This window comes from Buceros rhinoceros, unplaced genomic scaffold, assembly GCF_000710305.1.
Source record: "Buceros rhinoceros silvestris isolate BGI_N320 unplaced genomic scaffold, ASM71030v1 scaffold3698, whole genome shotgun sequence".
Lineage (NCBI taxonomy): Eukaryota > Metazoa > Chordata > Aves > Bucerotiformes > Bucerotidae > Buceros > Buceros rhinoceros.
Window position 1 is genome coordinate 16,951 of NW_010424930.1, and position 22,643 is coordinate 39,593.

The 22,643-nt window shown below is 42.1% G+C and overlaps 1 protein-coding gene across 1 annotated transcript; it reads right to left on the reverse strand.

Moving 5' to 3' along the window:
- Positions 1–15,368: 15,368 nt before the first annotated feature.
- KCNK18 (potassium channel, subfamily K, member 18) lies at positions 15,369–18,942 on the reverse strand. The gene is made up of 3 exons (XM_010140949.1): positions 18,726–18,942; positions 17,495–17,641; positions 15,369–16,180 (listed from the first exon to the last, which is right to left on the reverse strand). Exons 1-3 carry the CDS (start codon positions 18,940–18,942, stop codon positions 15,369–15,371), a joined length of 1,176 nt encoding a protein of 391 aa, XP_010139251.1.
- Between the last annotated feature and the right edge of the window lie 3,701 nt (positions 18,943–22,643).

Below are 22,643 nucleotides of genomic sequence, written 5' to 3' on the forward strand. Positions count from 1 at the left end.
CCTCCTGCAGCTTCTTTATTTTAAGAAAGTTATTGCTCAAAGAAAATCAAGTGCCAGAGGATTTATTTCTTCTTTCTTGCTCTGTTCCTAATCCCAAAATGATAACAAACACCTTGCCATTGAACTCCTGAAGTGATTAGCCACCTTCCACCATCAGTTGTTCATGGGGTATGCTGGGTGGCACAACTTCCTCTCTCCTGTCTTCCAACGCACCCTGAAAACAATATTGTTCAGACTGTAATAGGGTTTGTTTTAGACATTATTTCAATTTTAATGTGATGGATGGTGGTTTGTTTTGCCTTTTTTATATCCTTTTTTTTTTTTTTTTCCAGGGGTTTTTTGGCCTTCGGGATAAGAAACATTGACTAAGTAATGTGATGGATGGTGGTTTGTTTTGCCTTTTTTATATCCTTTTTTTTTTTTTTGTCCAGAGGTTTTTTGGCCTTCGAGATAATAAGTCTTGAATAAGTCTTTCTGTCTGAGATGTTTTATATGTTCATTTTCTAATGATATAAAGGTCTGTAGAGATCAGTTCTAAGAACCAGTCCCTCCTCTGGTATTAATTAAGTCTTCTATCCCATGCTGAACAAACAGCATATTAGGCTTTGCCACAGTCCTCAAAGGTATTTTTACCACACTTCAATGGATGAGGGCAAATGAAGCCAAGTAAGGTTGCAATTTGCTTTAGGTCATTCAGCCAAAGCATTGAAAAATGAAAAATTGAGCAGAAAGTGCCCAGTTCTGTATCATATTTTCTTTCCATCAGCCATTGGTTCTCCCTAGCAATGTGCACAGCTATGTGGGCAGCGGTTGTTCCCCTCTTGGCCTTTCTCCTACATGAACAAGGGCTGCAAAGGTCTCAGTTTTCATTGGCTGCTCAGGAACAGACACTTCATGACCTCCTCAGTCTCTGCTTTGGGCAGTAATTTCCAGATTCCTCTGGAGGAAACTATTTTTCACTTTCTGAGGTGAGGAATTGGATCGTCTGAGGTGAGGAATTGGAGGGAGGCAGGGGGATCACCACCGCTGCAGAGTCAGCAGTCCCAGCTGCTCTTTCTGGCTCTGGCCCTGAACTCCGGTGTGATTTTAACACTTCTGTGCCTCAACTTACCCATTCATGAGAAATTTGGGATGTTTCAATACATCCTATATATTTTTGTCTTAAAGAAAGGTTAAAATTGACCGAGGAGCATCCTAAAATCTATGCTGTCTCTATGAAGGTATATGTAGGGCATCGCACTAAATGATCTTTGTGAATTCATTTTAAAATTAGATGGACTTTTCTATGTAACGTTTAAGAATTTTGCTAGTCTTTCCTTCCTAAACTTTATTCACCTGCTACTCCTTGTAGAGTGTCCACCCACAAATGCCACTATTCCTACGCAAAGAAACTTGCTCCAAAAAACGCGTAAAATTTTTTTAAGTCATTCTCTGCTTAAAAGCAGATGGACACTAGCGGCGCAGACCAGATCCCGAGGCGGTGTCAAATGGCTGTGACTCTCAGCTGAATTGGGAAGGTTGACTCGAGTCACCTCCCCGCAGCTGCTGGACTCCCAGCCGTGCCATCTGGTGGCAGGTGGCCTCCTGAAGGAACCAGGTCTCGTTGCACCATCTAGTGGCTTAAGGCAACCGAGCTAAAGGGATTTTCTGTTCGCAGCTTAAATGACCAACAAGGCAGAACAATAGAAATAAAGACAAGGCATTTGCAATTACAGGTAACTCTAGGTGAACATAGGAAATACAAGAAGCAAACATACCTATGCGAATATAATAAGATCTTTTAAATTATATTCCCCCCCCCCAATTTTTATTTGAAATTATCACCATTAAAATCAAGAAAAGCAGAATCCATAAGATAGAAAATGAGAAGGTTCTTCCATAATAATACCAAAAAAGGCACCAGTCCAACCTCACTTCTGAGGGCTGAGATTATGGAGATTGGACCATAGTCATTATCACACATCCTGCGTTTCACAGTTGCTTAAGAACAGCTTTACTTCCCTCCAGAGAGAAGTAGAGCTGTGAAAGGGATGATACAAAGGGAGTATCTTATCATTCTTACTGCGAGAAGAATGGAAAGAAAGGGCTCTTTCTAGAAAGAAATGTTAAAGAAAAACATTTTCCATAAATACATTTCTACTATTTTTCAGTGACATCCATAATACTGAAATACATAAACCAAAACCAGGATCCTGTTGGGATCAAATAATTCCATTTTTTTTTTCTGTAAATACCTCTGAGGCTTTCACTCTTATTTCTGCAAGTTTCACAGGCCAAGGTCTAAAACTTCAGCTGTACTCCCATAGGGAGGGTATGACCTGGCAGAGCCATGTGGCAGAGCATAGAAACACAGCAATATTCAGCAGGTCCTGGCACCAGTAGGACCACTGGGCAGTCTGGACCAGCCCTAAGTCAATGAGATGAGCTTTTGTGTGACAGGAAGACGCACCCCATGCATCCCTTTGGTATTTAACACCATAAAACCTGAAAATCTGATGAGTAGGAGAGATGCTCTGGCAGGCAAAGTTGTTTCCCATGGACTCCTCAAGGCATTTTAGAAAATCCCAGCTCTGCTCCTTCAAAGTCTGCTGTGCTGGGAGAGTTACTCTCATCAGTGCTAACTTGTGTCAGCACAACTTGCCTTGTAACACCCCGCAAAAAGAAAGTGACTAGCGCAGATCTGGGGCATTTGCCCATCCCGAATGTGCGGTGTGAATATTTCAGTATTTACTGCCATCAGTGCTTGCTGCATGCCTTGCTCACGCCAGCGTTACCAAAGAGAAGGAGTGAAGATGTGGATTTGATAGGGGCACAAGTCCTGAGAGATGCAGATAGACAAAATATTAAAATCAGTCTTTGGCAGCAGGAGACAACTTCGTTTCTGTCCCAAAGAGCAAGAGCAAGCTTTAGTATGGACAATTCTGTCCTGTTTCTCCTCTCACCTTCCCTGGGATTCATACCTGTTGCCCAGACATGACAAGGCAGAGAGCAAGCTGCCTGCACTGGAGCAGCGCTGTTCTGCTCAGGGTGGATAGCTCTGTGACACGCAGACTAAGGTGTGAGTGTGCTTGATTTCCCTCTTTTGGAGATGGGGATGAAGGCTTGGAGCGGTGCCCCCATCTCGGGAAAGTGGCCCAATTCACAGCACCCTCTGTGTTTCTGGATTACACTTAACTCAGTGAGAGACGACCTTTCATCACCCTCCTTTCTTTCCTCCAGCCTTCCTAGGGTAGGGATCAAAAATGTTAACTAAGAGCCCCTGAGTACAGCAGTAAGCAGGGCTACAACATAAATTTAATTAGCTTAAATATCTCTGGTCAAGGACTGGGAGCCAAGACCTGGCAGCCTATGGGAGCCCAGCCAGTGGGTGACCTCAGGCATTCCTCTTCACTCCCTCACATATCTCCTCATCCCGCTTCAAGAAAACTGCTTGGCTTTGAGGAATGTTTAGAAATATACTTATGAAATACAGAACTTTATTTCTATATTCCGTCTGAAATACAGAGAATTATTGTTGCGTATTATTTTCTGGTTAATGACTTTCCATATTAATGTTACGACAGATGCTGGAGCAGATGTGGGGACACACAATTACAGAGAAGAGGGCAATTAAAGACCTTGACTCCACAGGCCTTACTGAGTCAATATTTCCCTTGGCGTGATGATGGTATTGTCTTTGAAATGCACTGAGGCATCTCCCAGGACTTTAACAGTGCAACTAAAATGGCAGGAACTGCATTATTCCAGGATAGGGTCACATTTAAGGTCTTTGTTTTCTTCAAAGAAATTAAGAGTTCTGCAAGAGTTTTTTGGTCAGTTTGGGAGTTTACCTGAGCCACTCAAGCAGCACCTTGTTCTCTCACCATGACTATCCACATGAATCACATCAGAGGATGTAAAGCATTCAGGAAGCACTGAGAGAGACACTTGGTTGTGAAGTTCCAGGTTATATTTAATTGATGCCTATAGACTTCCTCAAATACAAGTTATTAATTCATCAAGACAGCATGGTATGTATAGAAACAGTTATTAGCAAACAATTTATGTCCCTCAGGACAATTAGAAATGCAAAACTTTTGGTAAGGGCAGATGCCTTAGCTAAGATTTGCATCTTGAGGATGACCTCATGTGGATGAGACTCAAAGAACCAGTCATCAAACTGGAAGTGCTGCTGACAATCATGCTGTCAGCATGTCAGGGTCCCTGGTACCCCAAGTAGCCTACCAGCCCTACCTAACTGATTGTCTTCACCAAAGGCCTCTGACTCCAGATCAAAAAGAAGAGCTAAAGTCAGAAAAATCATTCCTAGCACAGTGTTATTAGGTAAGGACTCAGGATACTAATATTTATGACTCCATTTATTTTACAAGCTAAGAGCATGACCTGCTAAACCACCCGGACTGAATTCTGTGTAAATGATATTTTTCACTCAGAATAACCTTTGAGTCATGGCAGAGCATAAGTACACAATGACTTGGAAAGCCTTTCTAGCAATTTAAGTGCTTACTGGGTGCCACAACCTATTTGTTTTCACTGTCCTTCTGAAGACTGCCTTACACGTAGCAAAGGCAATGGATTGTACGCGCACTAACGAGCTCTCAGCTGAAAGAATGATGAATCTGACACCGCTAAAATGTTTTGACAGATCAGCTGTACATTAGGACACCTTAGCTTATATTGCCATGGGAAGAGCAGTTAAACAATGTATGTCCAGAAGCAGGGAGAGTTGCAGAGTACTTGAAGATAAATGTGGTGGCAAGGTGTGGAAACAGTTCACCTGCAAGGCAGGCAGCACCCTCCTGTAATCAAAGACGCCAGATCCAGAAGCAAATACTCTTGTGGAGTATTTACACATGTAGGCTCCTCCTCTCAGAAAAGCATCATGATGAAGAAGGCCCCATGAATACCTACCACATTTAGGTTCAAACCCTAAGGATTTGAACCCACTCCTTTGTCTCCGCTCACTGGAACAGACAGGAGTTCCTGCACCCGTGAGAAGAGTGTGCGGATAAATAATTGGTAGACACCCGCAACATAGTAGTGACCACAACTCTACAGGAGTGTAGAATTTAAGCCTAATATGTAGATGCAGACATTGTTGTGATCGTGCGTGCTAGAGACCAGGCTGGGATGCCAGTCTGTGGGTCAGCCCAGCTCAGCAGGTCTATGGACAGTCAGAGCAGGGCTGTGGGGAGCTGGAGATTGGCATCCTATGCCATCACTGGGTCTGGGCAGAGTGGGGGAGCCCAGGGGGGACTGGGCAGGGAAATTACGACATGCTAATTCTCTCAGACCTAGGCTGTGACCAGCTTCTCTGCTTTGCTCTTCTGTTGGCATTTTGACTTCTCTTTGTCTCGTGCAAGTAGAATGTAGTAACGAGCATATTTGGTTTAAAAGGCTCCTTAAAAGGTTAGACTGGACAATATTTTGTGTATCTCAATACAAATTTAACTTCCCTTCACTCTGTGTTTTCCGGAATTAGAAATGAAATTAAACAGGCATTTAGTCCAGAGGAGGAAGTAGGGGTGTATTCTCCAGACTGCAAGGACACAGAGATCTCTGTAGTGCTAACAGACCGCAAAGATATGTCTGGCTTCCCTAACTCCAGAGATCCATATAGGGCTGCAGAGTGAAGGAAGGGCCATCCCAGTTCCAGGATTTCATCTCCCTCTCGGATTTGACAGTTATAACCTGTAAGACCATTTGTGCACTGCCCAGCTCTCTCTCAGACATCACAATCCTCTTGGTTTCCCTTTCCTTTTCTTTAAATCCTGTTGTTTCAAGCCATTCTTGGTATGAAGACCTCTCCCAGCTTAACATATTTCTGCCCAGTTTTGATGACTATTTCGCAAAATGAGTCAGGCAGGCTCTGAATTGGAACATGCCTTCTCCTCTGAGGATCTATCTGTCTCCCGCAGTCCCTCCTCACCATATAACAAACATTCAAGTGTGGTTGCTCTCCTGACCGATCTCTTTTCTACACCTGTTCCAGCTTGGTTCAAAGGAACCTCTCGTCTGTGAACAAGTGATGGTCATGGACTAATGAATACAAATTCTCTTACTATAAATCATATAACCTCGACAACACAATAATACCACCGTAAACACTTCTATATAAGTACTTCTCTAACATACATGCCTTCCAGTCCAGTTTCATAAAATGTGCTCAATAATTTGTAATTTCACCACGTATCTCTTTGCCCACTCTGCAGAGGACAAAAGTGTTTTACTCGCTCTGTGCTTGTCAAATTCTTGCCGTGTCAGATTACCTCGCTCTTCCAGCTTTCCAGGCGACTGCAAGCACCTTGAACATGAACTATCCAGATAGTTGCTGAATGATGAATTAACAGTTGAAGACTGACAGACTCATGCTTTTCCCAGTATTCAGAGGGGCTATCCAAGAGCTTTATGGAGAGATCACAGTAGGTATGTACAAATACTGACACCCAAAATTAATGTATTGGTCAGGGATTGACTGATTGGTCAGGTCAAATGCCCATGAGCTGGACCACAGCTGGTAGGGCAAAGTGATACAGCTGGAACACGTCAACCAGGCAATGCTCACACTTTCCTTGTCATGAAAGTTCATTGTGTTGCATGAGGCTTCTGTGTTCAGGGCTCCTATTTCACCAAGAGTCTTCCTTTTTGAAATACACCGCAGCTGCTTCACAGATCTGCTCAATCACCCAGAGACACATATTTGTACACTTGCCATAAAGATTTTTCCTTTCTTGCTTAGCCAGCACAGGCAGGAAGTGATAAGGTCTGTGTTAGTTACAGAGAGATGCATGCTGTGGCAGGCATGTAGCTAGAAACTCTTAGATAAAGGATAGTTACTGAAGGTCCTTATCAAAGATGCTCCAACGAACTGCCATAATAAAAATAATGAACACCAGCAATAATTATTAACAGAATTCAAGAAGTCTGACCCTAATCCCATGCTGAGTTTATAATTTAATGATTTGCTGACTTTGACAGAGCTGTTTTCCTCTGAAACTGCTGAAAGTAAAAACCAGAATCTTTTGTTCCCCTTCTTCATAACTGAGCTGCTCTGAAAAGTTGCATAGCTCTCTAGTGGTGCTATTCAGACTAAAAACCAAGTGAGATTTTTGGACCATAGAAGCCTTCACCGAAGTCAACCACTTCAAATCCCTCTGTTTGAAGCAGTAAGCTGGAGAATTTTACAGGAACAGGCTCCCTAATGGTTTTTTATGACATCTTTTTCCAAACAGCAGAAACCCTGAGAACAGTTTCTAACATGGTTTCCTGTTCCCATCAGTAAAAGCTCATAAATGAAAAAAATAAAACACCTGATTTTAAAAACATTGAGCCTTGGTTATGCTCAAGGGCTGGTCAAAGCATTTATCTGAACATTGTCCCTAAAATCTATTTTAAAATTGCCTGGAGACTGAGTTAAATTACTTCCTTAGTTGCTGTGTTCACAGCAGTGTTAATACTGGTGTTTGCTTCCCTGTTCTCCTTCAATGGAAAACAATGCTAAGAGAGGGAATCTCCACGCTCCTCCAAGGAAGAAATGAACCTCTGGCCCGTCACGGGGTGAGCCTCAGTGCCCCAGGGAGCACATATGTCTTGGGTTCTGCCAGAGGTGCTAAGGGCATACTGAGCCATTGGCAGGAAATGAGATGAGGAACTCTACCTAAAACCAATGACAAAATGTGGCCACAGCAAGTAATTAATAACCACAAGAGTGCTTGATATAGGTAGAAGACACATCTTTAATGTTTGTCTATTTTTGACCACCCCTTCACGGGCACCCCCTTGCCGCAGAGGGGGAGCTTGCGTGCCCTTGTGAGGTTGAGAGCTGTGCTGGTGGTGGCATGTGCCGCCGGTGGGGTCTCCCAAGCCAGACAGGTCTCAGCTGAAGGGTCAGACAAAGTGTGTCCACGGGCAGGATGGGCTCACTAGCCTTCGGGCAGCCATCCTAGGAGAAGGACAACCCTGACTCCAAACCCGGGCAGATGGAGCTCGTTTAGCCTTGTAAGGCTCATCCATCTGAGAGAAGGATACTCTAACCAAACCTACGACCCAAGGACTTCGCTGTCACCGTCCAAGCTCGCTAGGCCCTGGCAGATGAACCTCAGGTGTAAAGGGTGGAGCCAGTTCCGCGCACACTGCGCCTCACCTAGAAAATCCACCGCACAGGGCCAAAGGGTGCACTCATCGCTTGCAGCAAGCATGGGAAAAACCCTTCCCAATCTTTTTTCGCAAAGCCAAGCCATGATGATGATTTTTGACCAAGAAGAACCTGGATTTATTTAATTGAGAAGTTCCCCTGTCTTCAGAGTCTGTGATCAAGTCCTGACTGCATGTCACTGCTGATAGCAAAGAAAAATAGCCAGCCCTGTCACGAGAAAAAGAAAGGACAAGCAAATACCATCAGAAATCTAGCCAGTTTGTGTATAGAAAAAAACCTTTCCATGAGATGGCAGTTTAGGCATGAAATGGCTCTTCTAAAACCAGGATCAAATGGATTAATGGCAAAACATATTCTATTTATCACTTGTTTCCAAAGCTTCTTTTGCTGAAGGGACTGTGAGCTTTGACATGGCTTTCCAGAATCAGAATTCATCCCTCTGCTTCTTAGTTAGCATCTAGAAGTTTTTTCTATGAAGTAAAATCAAATATACATGCCAGTTTTAATCTCTTTGAGCACAAAATGTATTCGTTCCATTGACATAGCAAATTGCTGTAAAAACCATTAGGCAACGTAACATTTCTTGCAGAGCAGATAGAAAAGAAGTACTGTCAAATGTTAAGCCAAGCACACACTTTTTATTTATGGACCCGGACAGTAAATCAAACTTCTTAATTAATCGTGTCCTGCTTTCCAAGGAAAGTTCACCATCCTTCATTTGCTCTTTTTTTTTCTCTTCCCAGTAACTACAAAGCTGTCTTAATATAAGACTATTTAAACTGTTTGAGAAACATCTTTTAACAAAAACCCCACATATTGCTTTGTCTGACGTAGATCATACCAGAGTTTTGTCTTCTCCTGGGAGATATGGAAAAACTTGGAATCAGCCCTGGAGAAAGCCATCAGCACAGTGACCTGACACATGACACACGTGACCTCACACCTATGTGTGAGCAGTTGGAGCTATAGTGACAGCATGGGGGGATCATGAGAGCCTTATCTTTCAGGTCCTTCCCATCTTACTCACGTGAAAGGCTAATCTCAGGGAGTCTTTCAATGATGAAATTGCTAAAACCTTTTCAAAACCCCTCTTTTGACCATCAGCATTTTGCAATTCAGCCAAATATCCTCCTACAAATTCAGCTTTGCTTTGAAAATATTTCATGAAAATGCTGCTATGATATATTCAAAACTTCTGTTTTCTCCAAACTTCTTTTAAGCATCATCAGAAATTCTATCAGCCAGTTCTATCATCCGGGAAGAAAACACAAGAAGCCCTGTGCTTTTGGCTGGCAAACGTATTTGGAAAACTGTCCATTAAGCATCAGTCAATGCTCTCCTGAGACTTTGCATGCTCATGTGAGAGAAAAACAGCCTAAAGCCAAGTGGGCAGAAGGCTTCATACATTCACTCTATTCCCCAAACTCCCAAATTCCTTTAGCAGCAACATCTTCTATTACTTGCCACAAGAAAAGTGTAAAGTGGAGAAATCATAGAATGTGTCTTATACCCTCAGAGCCCCTGTCTCCGAGTCTGGCACTGCTTCTCAAATCCTTTTGTCACATGTGACTTTTGTGAACAGGTGACTTTCCCCTGCGGGGCACTGCTCAGAGAGCATGATGACAGTCTGCAATGCACGGCAGGTCAAAGTACTCTCTCCCAGCAGCACATTAAGGACACTGGCAATTTTATATGCTGACTTTGTGGTGTCTTCACTCTCAGTTTTCCTGTTCGCACAGGACTTTGTGGAAGCAGATAATGTAATGAGTAAATGTTGTTAGACAACATCATTAACCTGATTCCTTATCAACAGATGCTTAACACAGCAATTCATTTTTCACTGTCAATTCTCTATTTTTTTCTTTTTGCTTTCCCTTCCCTCCCCTTCCCTTCTTGCCCATTTCTCTCCATTTTCTCTCTGTACTTCAGTACATCTTGAAAATGGACAGATGTAAAATTTTATGCACAAGTTCAGTGTCAGGAGGATTCTGGCTGTGTCCAGACCCCGAGAGCTTCATTAGCTTGAAAATGTATGAACTAACCTCAAAAGAACTAGATTTTATCTACCGACAGACTGAATTTTTTAGCTCAAAGCAAAAAAACCAAACCAAAAACCCCACAAAACCAAAAGGCCAGCTCAGATTCACACGCAAATCCACGAGCGCACAAGCCATCTAACATTTGTCCAAGCACTTCCTAACTCTCTAATGAGTACCACATGCAGACAACCAGCTATTGGCACGCACAAGCAGTGCATTCACGGACTTCATCATCCATGAAGGTTTGCACTTGGACCTTGGGCCGCTATCCTCAAAATATTGGCCTCGAATATGAAAGATCTGTTGTCTTCACGGAGCTATTACTTGCTATGAGTGATAGAGCAAATTCCTAGTATTTCTGTCTCCATCTGTGCCTATGTACTTTAATAAAGATAATTGAAATCTATCGTGAGCAACTTGATCTCCCTTCCTCTGTGTGTAATGTGGGCTATGGTTTTGGATGGCTTGAGAAATATTTTTTCTACCATAGATGTGGTGCATAACACGAAGAAAAAAGGGAAAAATAGCCTAATGAAATACATTAAGTTTCTCTTAGACTGTAACATGTCCTGGCAGAACAACTGAGTACAGCCTGTTGAGGTGCATAATAATAATGTTAATACTAATGTTAATATTAATATTAATGTTAATATTACCAATAAATTATTGATAATAATAAATAAGAATAATATATAACGTTTAAAGTGTTTCATTTGGAAAATAGTAAGACCCATCATTCTGGGTTCACAAAAGACTCACCTTCTGTGCAACAGCCACACATGCTACATTTGATACACCCTGTGGTCTGGAAATTAGGATCACAAGGTATGCAGGGAACCTAGAAGCAAAGGGGGGAAGCAAAGGAGACTGCTGGGACTAGTCTCAGCTGGAGTCTCAGCCTTTGCCTCTGCTGAGCCTGCCACCCCACATGCTATTAGCATTCATTATCTGAGGGTGTTTTTGTGATGTGGGTGCCTCTCCACCTGGAATGAGTTGAAGAAGCACGAAGACCATCAAAGTGCTATCAGATGTTTTTAACGTTGACCCCAGTGATATCTGGTCTACATCTGAACTACAGGCACACAGATGACAAGTCCTACATCCCAGTAAGAATTTCCTGAGTCCTCAGACCTAGTGCTCATGTAAAAGATGCTTCTGAATAGGTTGTTGTTCTTTAAATGACAAAGCAGAGAATAAGAGAAATATTTCTAATGGTTTAGTGAATGGTTTTTCAGTCCAACCCCAGTAACTTCTTTCTGCCACTGTTTTATCTCAGCAGGCTTCTGTGCACAGATTCTTCTGCCCTCCTCAGGGATGCTGATGTTAAGACCTGCACTGGAGCCCAACAACGATGACCACCATGCTGATCTAAGAAGGGCTCCCTGACCTTTCCCAGGCCTGAGGCACTAGCTATCACTGTATTTTCAGTCTCTCAAGCATCTCTTCACCATGTTTATGTGTAAATAGAAAGCAGCTCCTTTCCTCTGCACTTGCTGTCATTTTCTCCCTCTAACTCTTTTGCTCAAAGATTATTTTCTATCACTTTTGTTCATTCCTCTGTCCTTCCCTCTCTCATTCCCACACCAGGAATATCCTCCTCTCTGCACCTACGCGCTCGTGACAGCTGCCATCTTGGCCCAATCAGGAGTGATTGATCCAGCGTCCTTCAGCATCAAGTGCATTTGATCTGTAAAGCTCTCCAGCTGGGTCTGCAATAACTCATATCCTTTGCGGGTTACACATCAAGCAACCCTTTCCCCATCAGTCACGGCTTTCCTGATAGAAAAGTTTTTCCATAAAGCCCTTCACGACTAAATCAGCATCTCATGCAGCTCATGATGGAAAACATTCATGAAAAGCAGTATTTTTTACTACTTTGGTGCAAACAAAGCTGATTTCCATGTCAATTTTGTTGAATAAAAATTTCTAGGGACAGAGGCCTTGAGTTCTTCTAGGATTTAGACCATAAGAGCAGTCAACTCATAAATATTTATGCCTGAGACTCACTCACTAAACGAGCCACTGCTCACTGCTTTGCTTCATTTTCATTAACTCTGTGGCTGTATTTGCCGAGCTACATCCAGATCCTGCTATACGGACCAAACCACTGCTGCCACTGTCAGCGCAAGGCTGCTGCATGCTGCTCTGTCATCTGGGGAACTGGCGTCCCACTTCGACAGTAAGAAAATTAGGGCCAGATAATCCTGTTGTGTGGGATCACGGAATCACAGAATCGTCTGGTTGGAAGAGACCTTTAAGATCACCGGGTCCAACCGTTCACCCTGCATAGTGCACCTAAGTAGAAGACCTTATTATCCCTGATATGTGGGTGTGTGCCCAGCTCTCCACCCTCCTTTGGGTTCACAAGACAAGACAAATGACCGTGTTATATTAGGCGCAGCATGGTTGTGTTGCGTTGTGTTGCATTACCTGTATCACATTTTTGGTGATATGTTCCGCAGAGTCAGAATGTGCTGGCTTTTCTACCGTGCACACAAATGTGAAACCAAATTATCTCGTCAGAAATTAGATTTACTGATATATAACAATCTGTTTCGATGCCTTACAGGCACTGAAATCAGGTCAGAACAAGACCACGCAGACCGTTATTCTGACTCTGAGAGACAGCGGTTTGCAAAGAAAGACCACAAGGGCAGGAAAGTCTGTGGATATGCTTCCTCCTCCTCTGCCAATTTGAGACTCATGATTATTGAGCCAGAAGTGTTATCTTTGCATTTAACTGTTTTTCAAGTTTTTCTTTCGTAATTTTGTCCTGTCTCCCACTGATCTAATGTGAACTTTTAATCACCTCATCCTCTCATGCCAAGGAGTATATTCAGCCTGATTGAATGTTGTGTGAAGTACCATCTTCTTTCTTCTGTTTCTTTTCTTAAACCTGCCACACAGGAGTTTTGTTTGGCAACCCTAGCTCTCATAATGAAAGACGTTTAACAATCATTCCATCATTCCCTATTTTCCTCCTCTCTGCTCTCATGATGTTACACATCTCCTTCAGTCTCTCACCTCTTTCCAGACTAGAGAGCTACTCTACACATCCCGTATGGAAGTCGTTCCCTATGTTTGTTCGTCCTTTACTGTGGCCTATAAACTTTTTCCAATTTTAGACACCTTTTTGGATGTGAAAGACCATTGTATTCAAGAGGTAGGTGCACTGTCATTTTATAGAGGGTCATGGTCATGTGATTTGTTCTTTCTCCTCCTATAAAATACATTTTTATTCTCCATAACTGACAGGTTCTATATGAAGGAAAGTTGTTTACTGCCATCCCTTGGCTGTAACTAGAATGATTTGGTTCAGAATCCCTATTGCAAGTCCAGCCGGAAGTCCCTAAGTTCATAAAGTAAATGTGAAGGTACCACATCAGTGAGAAATATACAGCGGATGAATTCAGGATTCATCCATCTCCATGAGATCTCATTGATATAAGACAAACAAATCAAATGATATAAGGACCAGTTCTTACTAAAGCTCCAGTGTTAGTTGCATCAAAAGAGAAACCCTGAAGAGCAGGAAGTGCAGTTCTCTGATCCAAAGCCCATTAAGTCATCCGAGTAATTTCATTCATTTCTGAAACTTTGGCGTGGGTCGAAAGTTATACATTGATTTTAATCCAAAGACATAAATTAAGGTAATATGAGAGTAGTCTGAAGAGAGGGACTTTGTACGTGAAGCCAAAGTCACGGCAAACATGAAAAAGTTAACCGGAGTTCCTTCCAGCAGCTGTATTCTTTATTGTTATTCTTACAAAGCACTTCTCTGTGTACCATCATTTATTATATATTTTGCATATCATTAATCACAAATAATTATTATTAAGGACTGAACAGACATTATGATGTACATAAAGTGTAACAAAGGTAAAACGCTGTGTAAATATTCTGCAAATCTCATCTTCAAATGGCGAATTTGCTATGGAGAATATCGTACACCCTGTCATTTCCATGCACGTTTCGATATCTAGAGATGTCGTTCACATTCAGTGGGCATGCACATAATTTACAAGAGGAGATAATTAAAGTCAGTTGCTTCTTCTATAGCATGTGTATTTTTTTTACAGAAAACACTACCTATCATTGATAGCTTGATATTGATTATGAACAACATAAGCAAAATCTTGAAGAAACATCATTATTCACACATCAAAGTGCTCCACAAGTATGTAAGTAGAGGATCCTCATCATATCCCAGTGAAACAGGTAGGCTTTTCTTTCTGTGAGCGTGTCAAGGAACTCCCAGAAGTCAAGGAGTTTGTGCAGAGAAAAACCCGGATCAGGAGTGAAGACTTCTGATATTGGTGTCCCCAGACCATTATGTTTCTCTAACACCAGAGAGATGGAGGTTTGTTCTGTGGCTGTAGCCACCTTCTGGTGTGCTGCATGCCTTCCCCCAGGCGCCCAACCCGAGAGCACATCTTCTCATAAGCACTTCTAAGAGCTGGACACCATGAGACGCATCCCGGCTCTGTGCTGAGTACAGATGTGATAATCAGGATGGAAAAGGAGTGGTTTCACTCCTGAACAGGTGAACAATTTTCTGACCTATTTCTGGACAGGGGGCAGGCAAAGTGAAAGTTTTGTGTCCTTCCTTTCATTTTAAAATTCCTCTGGCCTGCACAAAGGTGCAAAGTTTGCAATACCTGCAGTCATGAGGAAAGAGCAGCTGGGCTCATACTTCTCCCCAGCGCTCTCTGATGATGAATAGTACCGCAGTACCATGCTGTTACAGTTCAGTACCGACAGCCACAATCAAGCTGTCCCTGGCTGGAGACAAGGTGGCAGGACGAGACAGTGATCTGGGCTTTGCTTGGACGAGTGCTGGAAAAAAATTTCTAAGCTGATTTGCTATGGGAGAGAGGACAGAGAGAGTACTGAAAGTCAGAGCTTTGCAAAAGGTGCAACACTGGCAGCGAGAGCCTCCTGCTCTTTCATCATGCATCACCTTCTTTTATTATCAGGAGATGGGACCCTGTTGGAAAGTACTCTTGGAGATGCCTTCACCAAGTGTCTCCTGAGATATTCAGCCATTTTACAGCAGATTCGCAGAGGAAATCAGAATAAAATATGTCTCCTGCCCACCAAGGCAGAAATGCACAGGAACAGTTTCATCTCATTGCAGTGGTCAATGCTTACAAGTGAAAGAGAAATTAGTGCTCTTATTTTGGATATACCTTCTTCGATGGCATCTTTTTCTCCCCACAAAATGAAATCACCTTTTTATACAAAACAATTAAGCGTTCTTGGCCCAACTTAAAAGCAATGAAGACAATTTCCATGCCAATAATAATATACAGGGAAAAAAACAAGAAAAACTTGGGATGTTCCAGTTGTGTATCTCCAAATCCAATAGTTGTCAAGGTGATAAAGCAGAAATAAAAAGCTTCCTGAAAATCCAACCTGGTTTCCCAGTTTGGAAGAATAGCAGCTGCACAGGAGATGTACACAAAGATAACCAGCACCATTAATACAATGGGCACGTCTAATTTTTCCAGCTGTTTCCCTATTTTGTCAAAATTCTCCATTACTCTGGACATTGTCTTTCCCCTGGCTAGTTCGGGACATGAACTCCATCTCTCAATGCTTTTATTTCTTGCTAGTTTTGTGTGTTCATTTTCTCTGGCAATTAACATTTCAAAAATTTCAACATTGCGATATTTGACTGGCTTCTTTTTAACACCTGGCTGATTTTTTAACACTTCCATAATAGTCAAGGGCTCGTTGGTGACTGCTTTAGACTGTGCTCTGGATTTCAATTCATCCCCTTTGTTACATGTGAATCCAGAACAGAATTTAGAGGCTAGAATTTTTGACTGTACTTTCCTGAATTCGTTGTAAGACTTGGACAAGACAGTCGCAAGGATGTCTCCCATGTCTGTCAGGACCAAGAACATCAGAGGGATGCCAAATAAAGCATACAACATACAGAGATATTTTCCAATCCGTGTCACAGGATAGGTATTCCCATAACCTTGAAAAAAAACAAAAAGAGGAAGAGGAGGGAAAGGAGTAGGGGGTGGGGGTGGGGAGTGGAGAGAGAGAGAACATTGTGATTTATTAGGTATTCACATCCTCTGAGTTTTTTATTGCTGTCAATTTTATAAGACAATTTTCAGTCCGAGCATACTGTTCTTTTTGGCTTTGCTTTGAAGCTGTTAATGTTTCTGAATCTCAGATGCTGTTTACTAATGCAGGCATCCTACCTGTTCAAGCCCTTGGAGATCCAGAGTTTGCCAGTCCTGTTGAGTTAACTCTTCCTACATTATCCACACCTTATCAGCTGTTTGACTTAACCTCTTGACAACAAGAGGCCATTTAGGGAAGAGACGCAAAAGGATTGGGCCAACCCAAGACTGGTGTGCATCCTCTCGCCTGCTAAAGACTGTTACCAGGAAGATTTCCTGACCTGGGAGACTGGGTTAAGAAGGATCCAAAAGGCAAGACAGTGAGAGAGTCCCATGGGTCCATCTGTAGGGAAGCTGAGCTGGGGGCTGAACTCAGTGAGAGTGCAATCTGGTACAATGCTGTGGGTCCATTTCCCATCCAGCTTTGATTCTGACAAGTCTCGATACTCGGTGTCTGTACTTGCCGAATTTCAAAGCGGTAAAAGTAGCTTTGGGAACGAGAGAGAGGACTTGTATTTAGCAAAGCAGAGGGAGCCAAAACCAGAGCAGGTGTTTGTATTTGATGTAGGTCCTCTTTTGAAATACAAAGTCGTAATGAAAGATTTCAGAGGTGTGACTTAAACATTTCCGTGTGCTGTTAACCCAGAGAAGTGTGAACAGCAACAGCCTGGTTAATTATGGAATCACAGATTTACAAAGCTGGGATAGACATAAATAACAGGGAAGCAGTTGAAAAATAATATACACATAATGAATTACCTCTTCCGGTGAAGAAAACATTGCCCCATGCAACACACGGTGCTGGGAAGGAAAAGGTTTGACTGGAAAATGGAGCTTTCTTTTTACTTTAATATAACAGGTTTGTGTATATGTCATTTGTGAGTACATGTCATACTACACGTGTAATGATGAAGCTAATTAGCGTGTACCATCAGTTACTGAATGCTGGCTTCCTTCTCTGGCTCAGCTACATCTCTGCAATTTGTGTTTGCAGAACCCCTTGGAGACTCATCATCAATACTCCAGGAGAAAAATTCAAGGGGATTTGGGTTTTGGGTTTGTTTTTTTTTTTTAAAAAAAAAATTGCCTGGAAGAAATACTTTAGAGAAAGCAGTGACAGCAATTGTTTCTGCAGGGTGTTACTTTACCTCTGAACTTACCCACAGTTGTGAATACTGTGCAGCAGAAAAAGAGTGACCCAAAGAAAGTCCATATATCTTTTGGATTGACAAACCAGTCTCGTTCAGCTCCGTTGAGCAGTTCATGGATTTTTTCCCTAAAGGTCTCCTCATTTTCTGTCATGTTATCTGTTAGAGTAACAACAGGAGACACGGTGAGTGTTTGCAGACCACCACTCAGGGAGCAGCCAGCCTGTTATTCCAATGAAGTTTAGGCCAGCTGAGGATTTGTTTGTACGCTTTTAGAGGATAAAAATATTCACCTCACCAACCCCTTCCCCTCGCCCCCCAAAAATCAGGTAGGTCCAGTGGCTTTGGTAAATAAAGAACCAAGGAACAAATAAATAATAATAATATAAACCCCAACAAAGTCAAAATATGACACAAAAATAAGCATAATGAAGCAGGGCAGGAGGATTGGCTATTCAGCTCCAGCCTGAATGTCCTCTTTCATGCTGGACTCCTAAGAAGATTAGTCTTCTTTTGACCCCATGAAACATGGGGTCATCAGTACATGACCGATATGAACCATGCGGGTGGCACTACCCAGTGCCCAGCTGTGAATCCCAGAGCCTGCACCCCACGTCCCTCCTCCCCACAGCTGAGCTCTCCTTGAAAAGACATTATCTACAGAGATACAAACAGATCATCGTGTCAGCACAGCTACCTGAGTGAAAGTCCAAGCCCGTGTATGAGCCCTGACACAGATCCAGGAGAATTTCTACACCTTCTACCCTCTACCCCCTCCATCATCACCACCAGGTCTGGGGCACAGCGTGGCACCTGCCTCCATCCAGGCATCCCATTGCCAGAGGGTGGGTAAGGAAGCTCAGAGCTGGAACGAGGGAGCTGGAAGGGACTTTCTGAGAGAGTTCAGTCCCCAGGAGTCCGAGGGAAACACCGTGGGAATCTCAACTGCTCTTTAAGGACCTTAGGTAACTTGGGCAAAAGGGAGAACACAGGCACCACAGGAAAAGTCTTTTCAGGCAGGCACACAGGGACCAGGGAAGCTTGCAGTCAAAATCACAGCTAAGGAAGACAAGCAAACAAGAGCAGTCAGAGCTAGTCAGCTAGGCAGAGGGAAAACCCTGCTTGCAGGTTCAGCTGTTAGTATTTCAAATAATGTCTTCAAAAGCCAGAAATCTCATTCAAATAGCAAGAGAATGAGTAACTCCCTGCATAGTTAAAGTCATTTTGAAATTCCAATACATACCTGATAAATTTCTGGAGATGTTCCACAGATTCTGCAGAAATTCTCTATATTCTTCACTTAAATTGACCTTCCGGTTACCTTCAATGTGGGAAAACATGAGAGCCCCAAGAAAAGCATAGATCACAAGAGACAAAATGAAGCAGGCATGAGGAAACACTGCCCAAAATATTTTTTTACATGCTCTTTTACCTCGCAGAGGCTGTGAATTTGATGCCATCCTAAGCTCTTTTTTTTTTTATTTTTTATTTTTTATTTTGTGGAAAAGTCACAGCTTTTAGAAACAAGGATGAGGATGTAAAAGCTTTTCCATCCTAGAAAACCTTCTCCTGTGAAAACAGGGATTGTTCTGCCTCAGGCTTTCAGATCACATGTCTTTATAAGTGAAGATTGCACTACAGTCCCAATGGAAAAGGAGCACAACTAATCAAGCCTTGAAATATCTTGCAGTTGATGATACGCCACTCTATCCCTGAATTACTATTGATCAGCCGGCGCTGTAATGCACACAGATACCAGCTTCTGCGGGGTTCCACTGGGGAGCCAACTCATGTTTAAAGTTTCTTGTTCTGAACTACAGTTTTTCATTGATGCAGTAGAAACATTTTCAGCTCCCAGAAGGGAAATTGCACACCATAAGGGATGGGTTTCCTTAAAGATTTCCCCCAGAAATGAACAGGGAAATTTAAAATTAATCAAAAGAAGGGGTGGGCACTAACCGTTGTTGTTTCTGGGCAGACTGCAGAACAATTATCTTTCAGATGGCTTAAAGCATCTCTCTAAATTTACAATATAATGTTTGTGGGGGATGGGGGGGAGGTGTCTTCTGAATTTTAAAGTATTTTTCTCAAAAACCTAGTCAACAAGGTTGTGCCCATTTCTCACCTGATTAAAATCTTCCTGTTGATTGAAACTCTCACTGACCTTAGTAAGTAAGAACCGCACGATTCAATTCAAGGTTTTTGCACACTATATTCAACTTTAATAATAATAAAATAAGACCTTTCTTTTCATCCATGACTCTAAAACACTTAGCGCAACGAGCAGTATCGCTGCCCTTTGCAGTGTTAGTACTGGTAGCAAGGGGAGTTGGACTTTATAGAAAGTGGTGTTAAATATTTCATCTCTAGGAGTCTTTCATTAAAAATTGAAACAGCCTTGTGCAGCCAAGACCTGCTGAGCTGTATGCAGGCAACATGTCCATCCTGCAAAGAAACCCTACATGGTTGCAGTGATTTCTTCTAGGTCAAACTCTAAGTAAATTGGATCACAAGATGTTATATTCTCATCAACATGGACGGCTCCACTCTAGAAAAGAGGTCTTCAGGGCTAAGACAAAAATTAGCCTGTGTGCTTGCTACCTTTCTGGTATTCTGCCCCATTGACTCAGTCTTGCTTTTTGACAACAGATTTATAAATCCTCTTATTGTAGTAAAAAAAAATCTTTTTTCCTCCCCATTGACCTGAAACACAGGATTGAAAAGTACTAATGTTCATAATTAATCAAAAGCAACAGAAGTTCCTGAGAGGTTGTACTTAGAGACAATGTATTTAGCTTTGGTGTCCTTACCAGGCAGGTGAAGCAAAGGATGCAGAGAAGTCAAAGGGGTAGCAAAGCGGCTGTAGGCAATGGGGTGCTCCGTGCTGGAAGCACAACGCTGGCTTCTCTTGGAGAGTTTTGTAGAGAATGGGTACCAGTGTTAAATAAATTGATAGAGTTTACTTGGATTTCTAAAGCCGTCTTGACAAAGTCCCTTTCCAAAGGTTTTTAAGGGAATCACACAGTTTTTTCACAGGAATAAATCAATGGTTAATAGAGAAGAACAGGGGGCAGGAGTAATACACAGAGAGAGATCACTGGTGGAGTTGTGCCTGGCTCTCTGCTGGTGCTCTGCTGTTCCACACATTCATCAATGACCTGGAAAGATGGTAAACAGGGAGATGGCAATGTTTGCTGATGGCATGAAGTTGTTCAGAGCAGTGAGACTGAGGGCAGTTCAGAATTGTAGGAGGACCTGAGGATGCCTAGCAATGAAATGGCACATAAAAGCAGTGTAGATATGTGCAAAATGGGACAAACCACAAAGCCTATGTTTGGAATTATGAGTTAAAAATAGAGACTAAAACAGTGGACATCTATGTACAACTGTAGAAATGCATGGTTTGCGTACCTGGAGGAGTCAATGTGGTTCTGGTGCCCTGCTACCAGATAACACATATTAAAACTGGGAAAATGTCAAACACCAACAAGGATGACTGAAGGTATGGACAGCTTTCAGACAAGGAATGACCAAGTAGTGCCTTTGGCCAGGGAGAAAAAAACAATAACTGAGGCAGCATATAACAGCAGTCTTCAAACTCACGGGTGGTCTGGAGAGAGCAGGTTCGTAGGCTCTTCTGGGACCAGAGCTGGGGACCGTCAAATGAAGCAAGTAGAAACCTGCTTCAAAACGAATGAAACAGGATGGTTTCGTATGTAGCTGAAAAATTCTTTGCCCAGGGATGCTGTGTTTACATATGTTAAAGCAGAGGATGGAGAGATACTGAGGAGAACAATCATTAATACCAACTACAAACCACGCAGGGTTCAATAACCCCCTGAACTGAAAATAGTTTGCAGATGGAAAAGTGAAACAGGCTGCTGGGCTAGATGAGCCCTATAACTGAGGCAGTATACTCATATTTATGCTCTTCTAAAAAAGGTTTTCACTGCCCAGTATGGTAATTCTGGCAAATCACAGTTTGTCCTGTGGATTTTTTCAGCTACATCTCAAATATAAATCTCTTTCCTCCAAAGTGCTTTGAAATCTTCTCAGCCTCCTCCTATACATGGTAGAACTGCAAAGTATTTAGCAATTCCCAGGATCTTCTCAGCCATTTGCAACATCAGGCTCTGAGCTTGTGACAATGAGAAAATTTAATAAAAATACATCCAGAAATGATTTTTACATTATTTGCTTAATCTAAACCATTTCCCACTATTGCTGTATTACATATTTGAACTCAATTGCTTAAAAGCAAATCCCACTAACCACAAGTTATTCCAAATTGAGTTACTGGTACTTGGGTTGAGAGAGATTTTTGCAATACACATTTCCTATTCACATTAATGGACAGAAAACCTGCACTTTTTCTGAATTCCATTTCTTTGATTAGGGCAAATGTGAGTATTCTGAAGGTGCCACTTGAAAGGAAAGTTTGTGATCACAGCTGCAAGGTTTAATTATTCCACATGTACAAATTATACGTGTACAAATATATATATGTTAAAATTCCTACTTTATGTGAGGTTCCTGGATTACAAAGATTAAACCAAGAAGGTCATTGTTTGGGTAGTGAGATGTTTTTCAATAATCAATAAAACTCTTCCTGCATCATATTGTCAAAGACCTTCTGTGTTTTCCTCTCTCCTATGAAACTCCATTGGATGCAGCAGACTGTGGTGACAAATATTCATTAACCTTCTCCTTTTTTTAACAAAACCAAAGTGACTTGAAGGATGACAAGCGCTTTATAAAAAACATAGCAATGGACTAAATTATTTGCATTCATTTGCATCCAGCCTTGACTCCGATGGGAATATTATTTGATGAAGGACAAAGACCTCAGCCTGGCAGTACTTCATGAAAAGGAGAATTAAAAATATTCAGTTCAACATTGAACGTTAGCAAGGAACACAAAGGATTTGATACATTGCTCTAGCATATGCCCCCAGAAAGTATTTCCAGAATGCACTAACATACCTAAGCTCCCAAAGAAAACAAGCATTTCTGCATAAAGGTGGGATCAAGACCAAGCCAAAAAAAGCCCACTCCAGACCAACAAAGATGAAGTAGCAGCAGTGGTTGTATTAAGAAAGCCGTCTCAAGACTGTGTGCACGTTGGAGCTGATCCCCAGACATAAACACAAACCACTTGGTC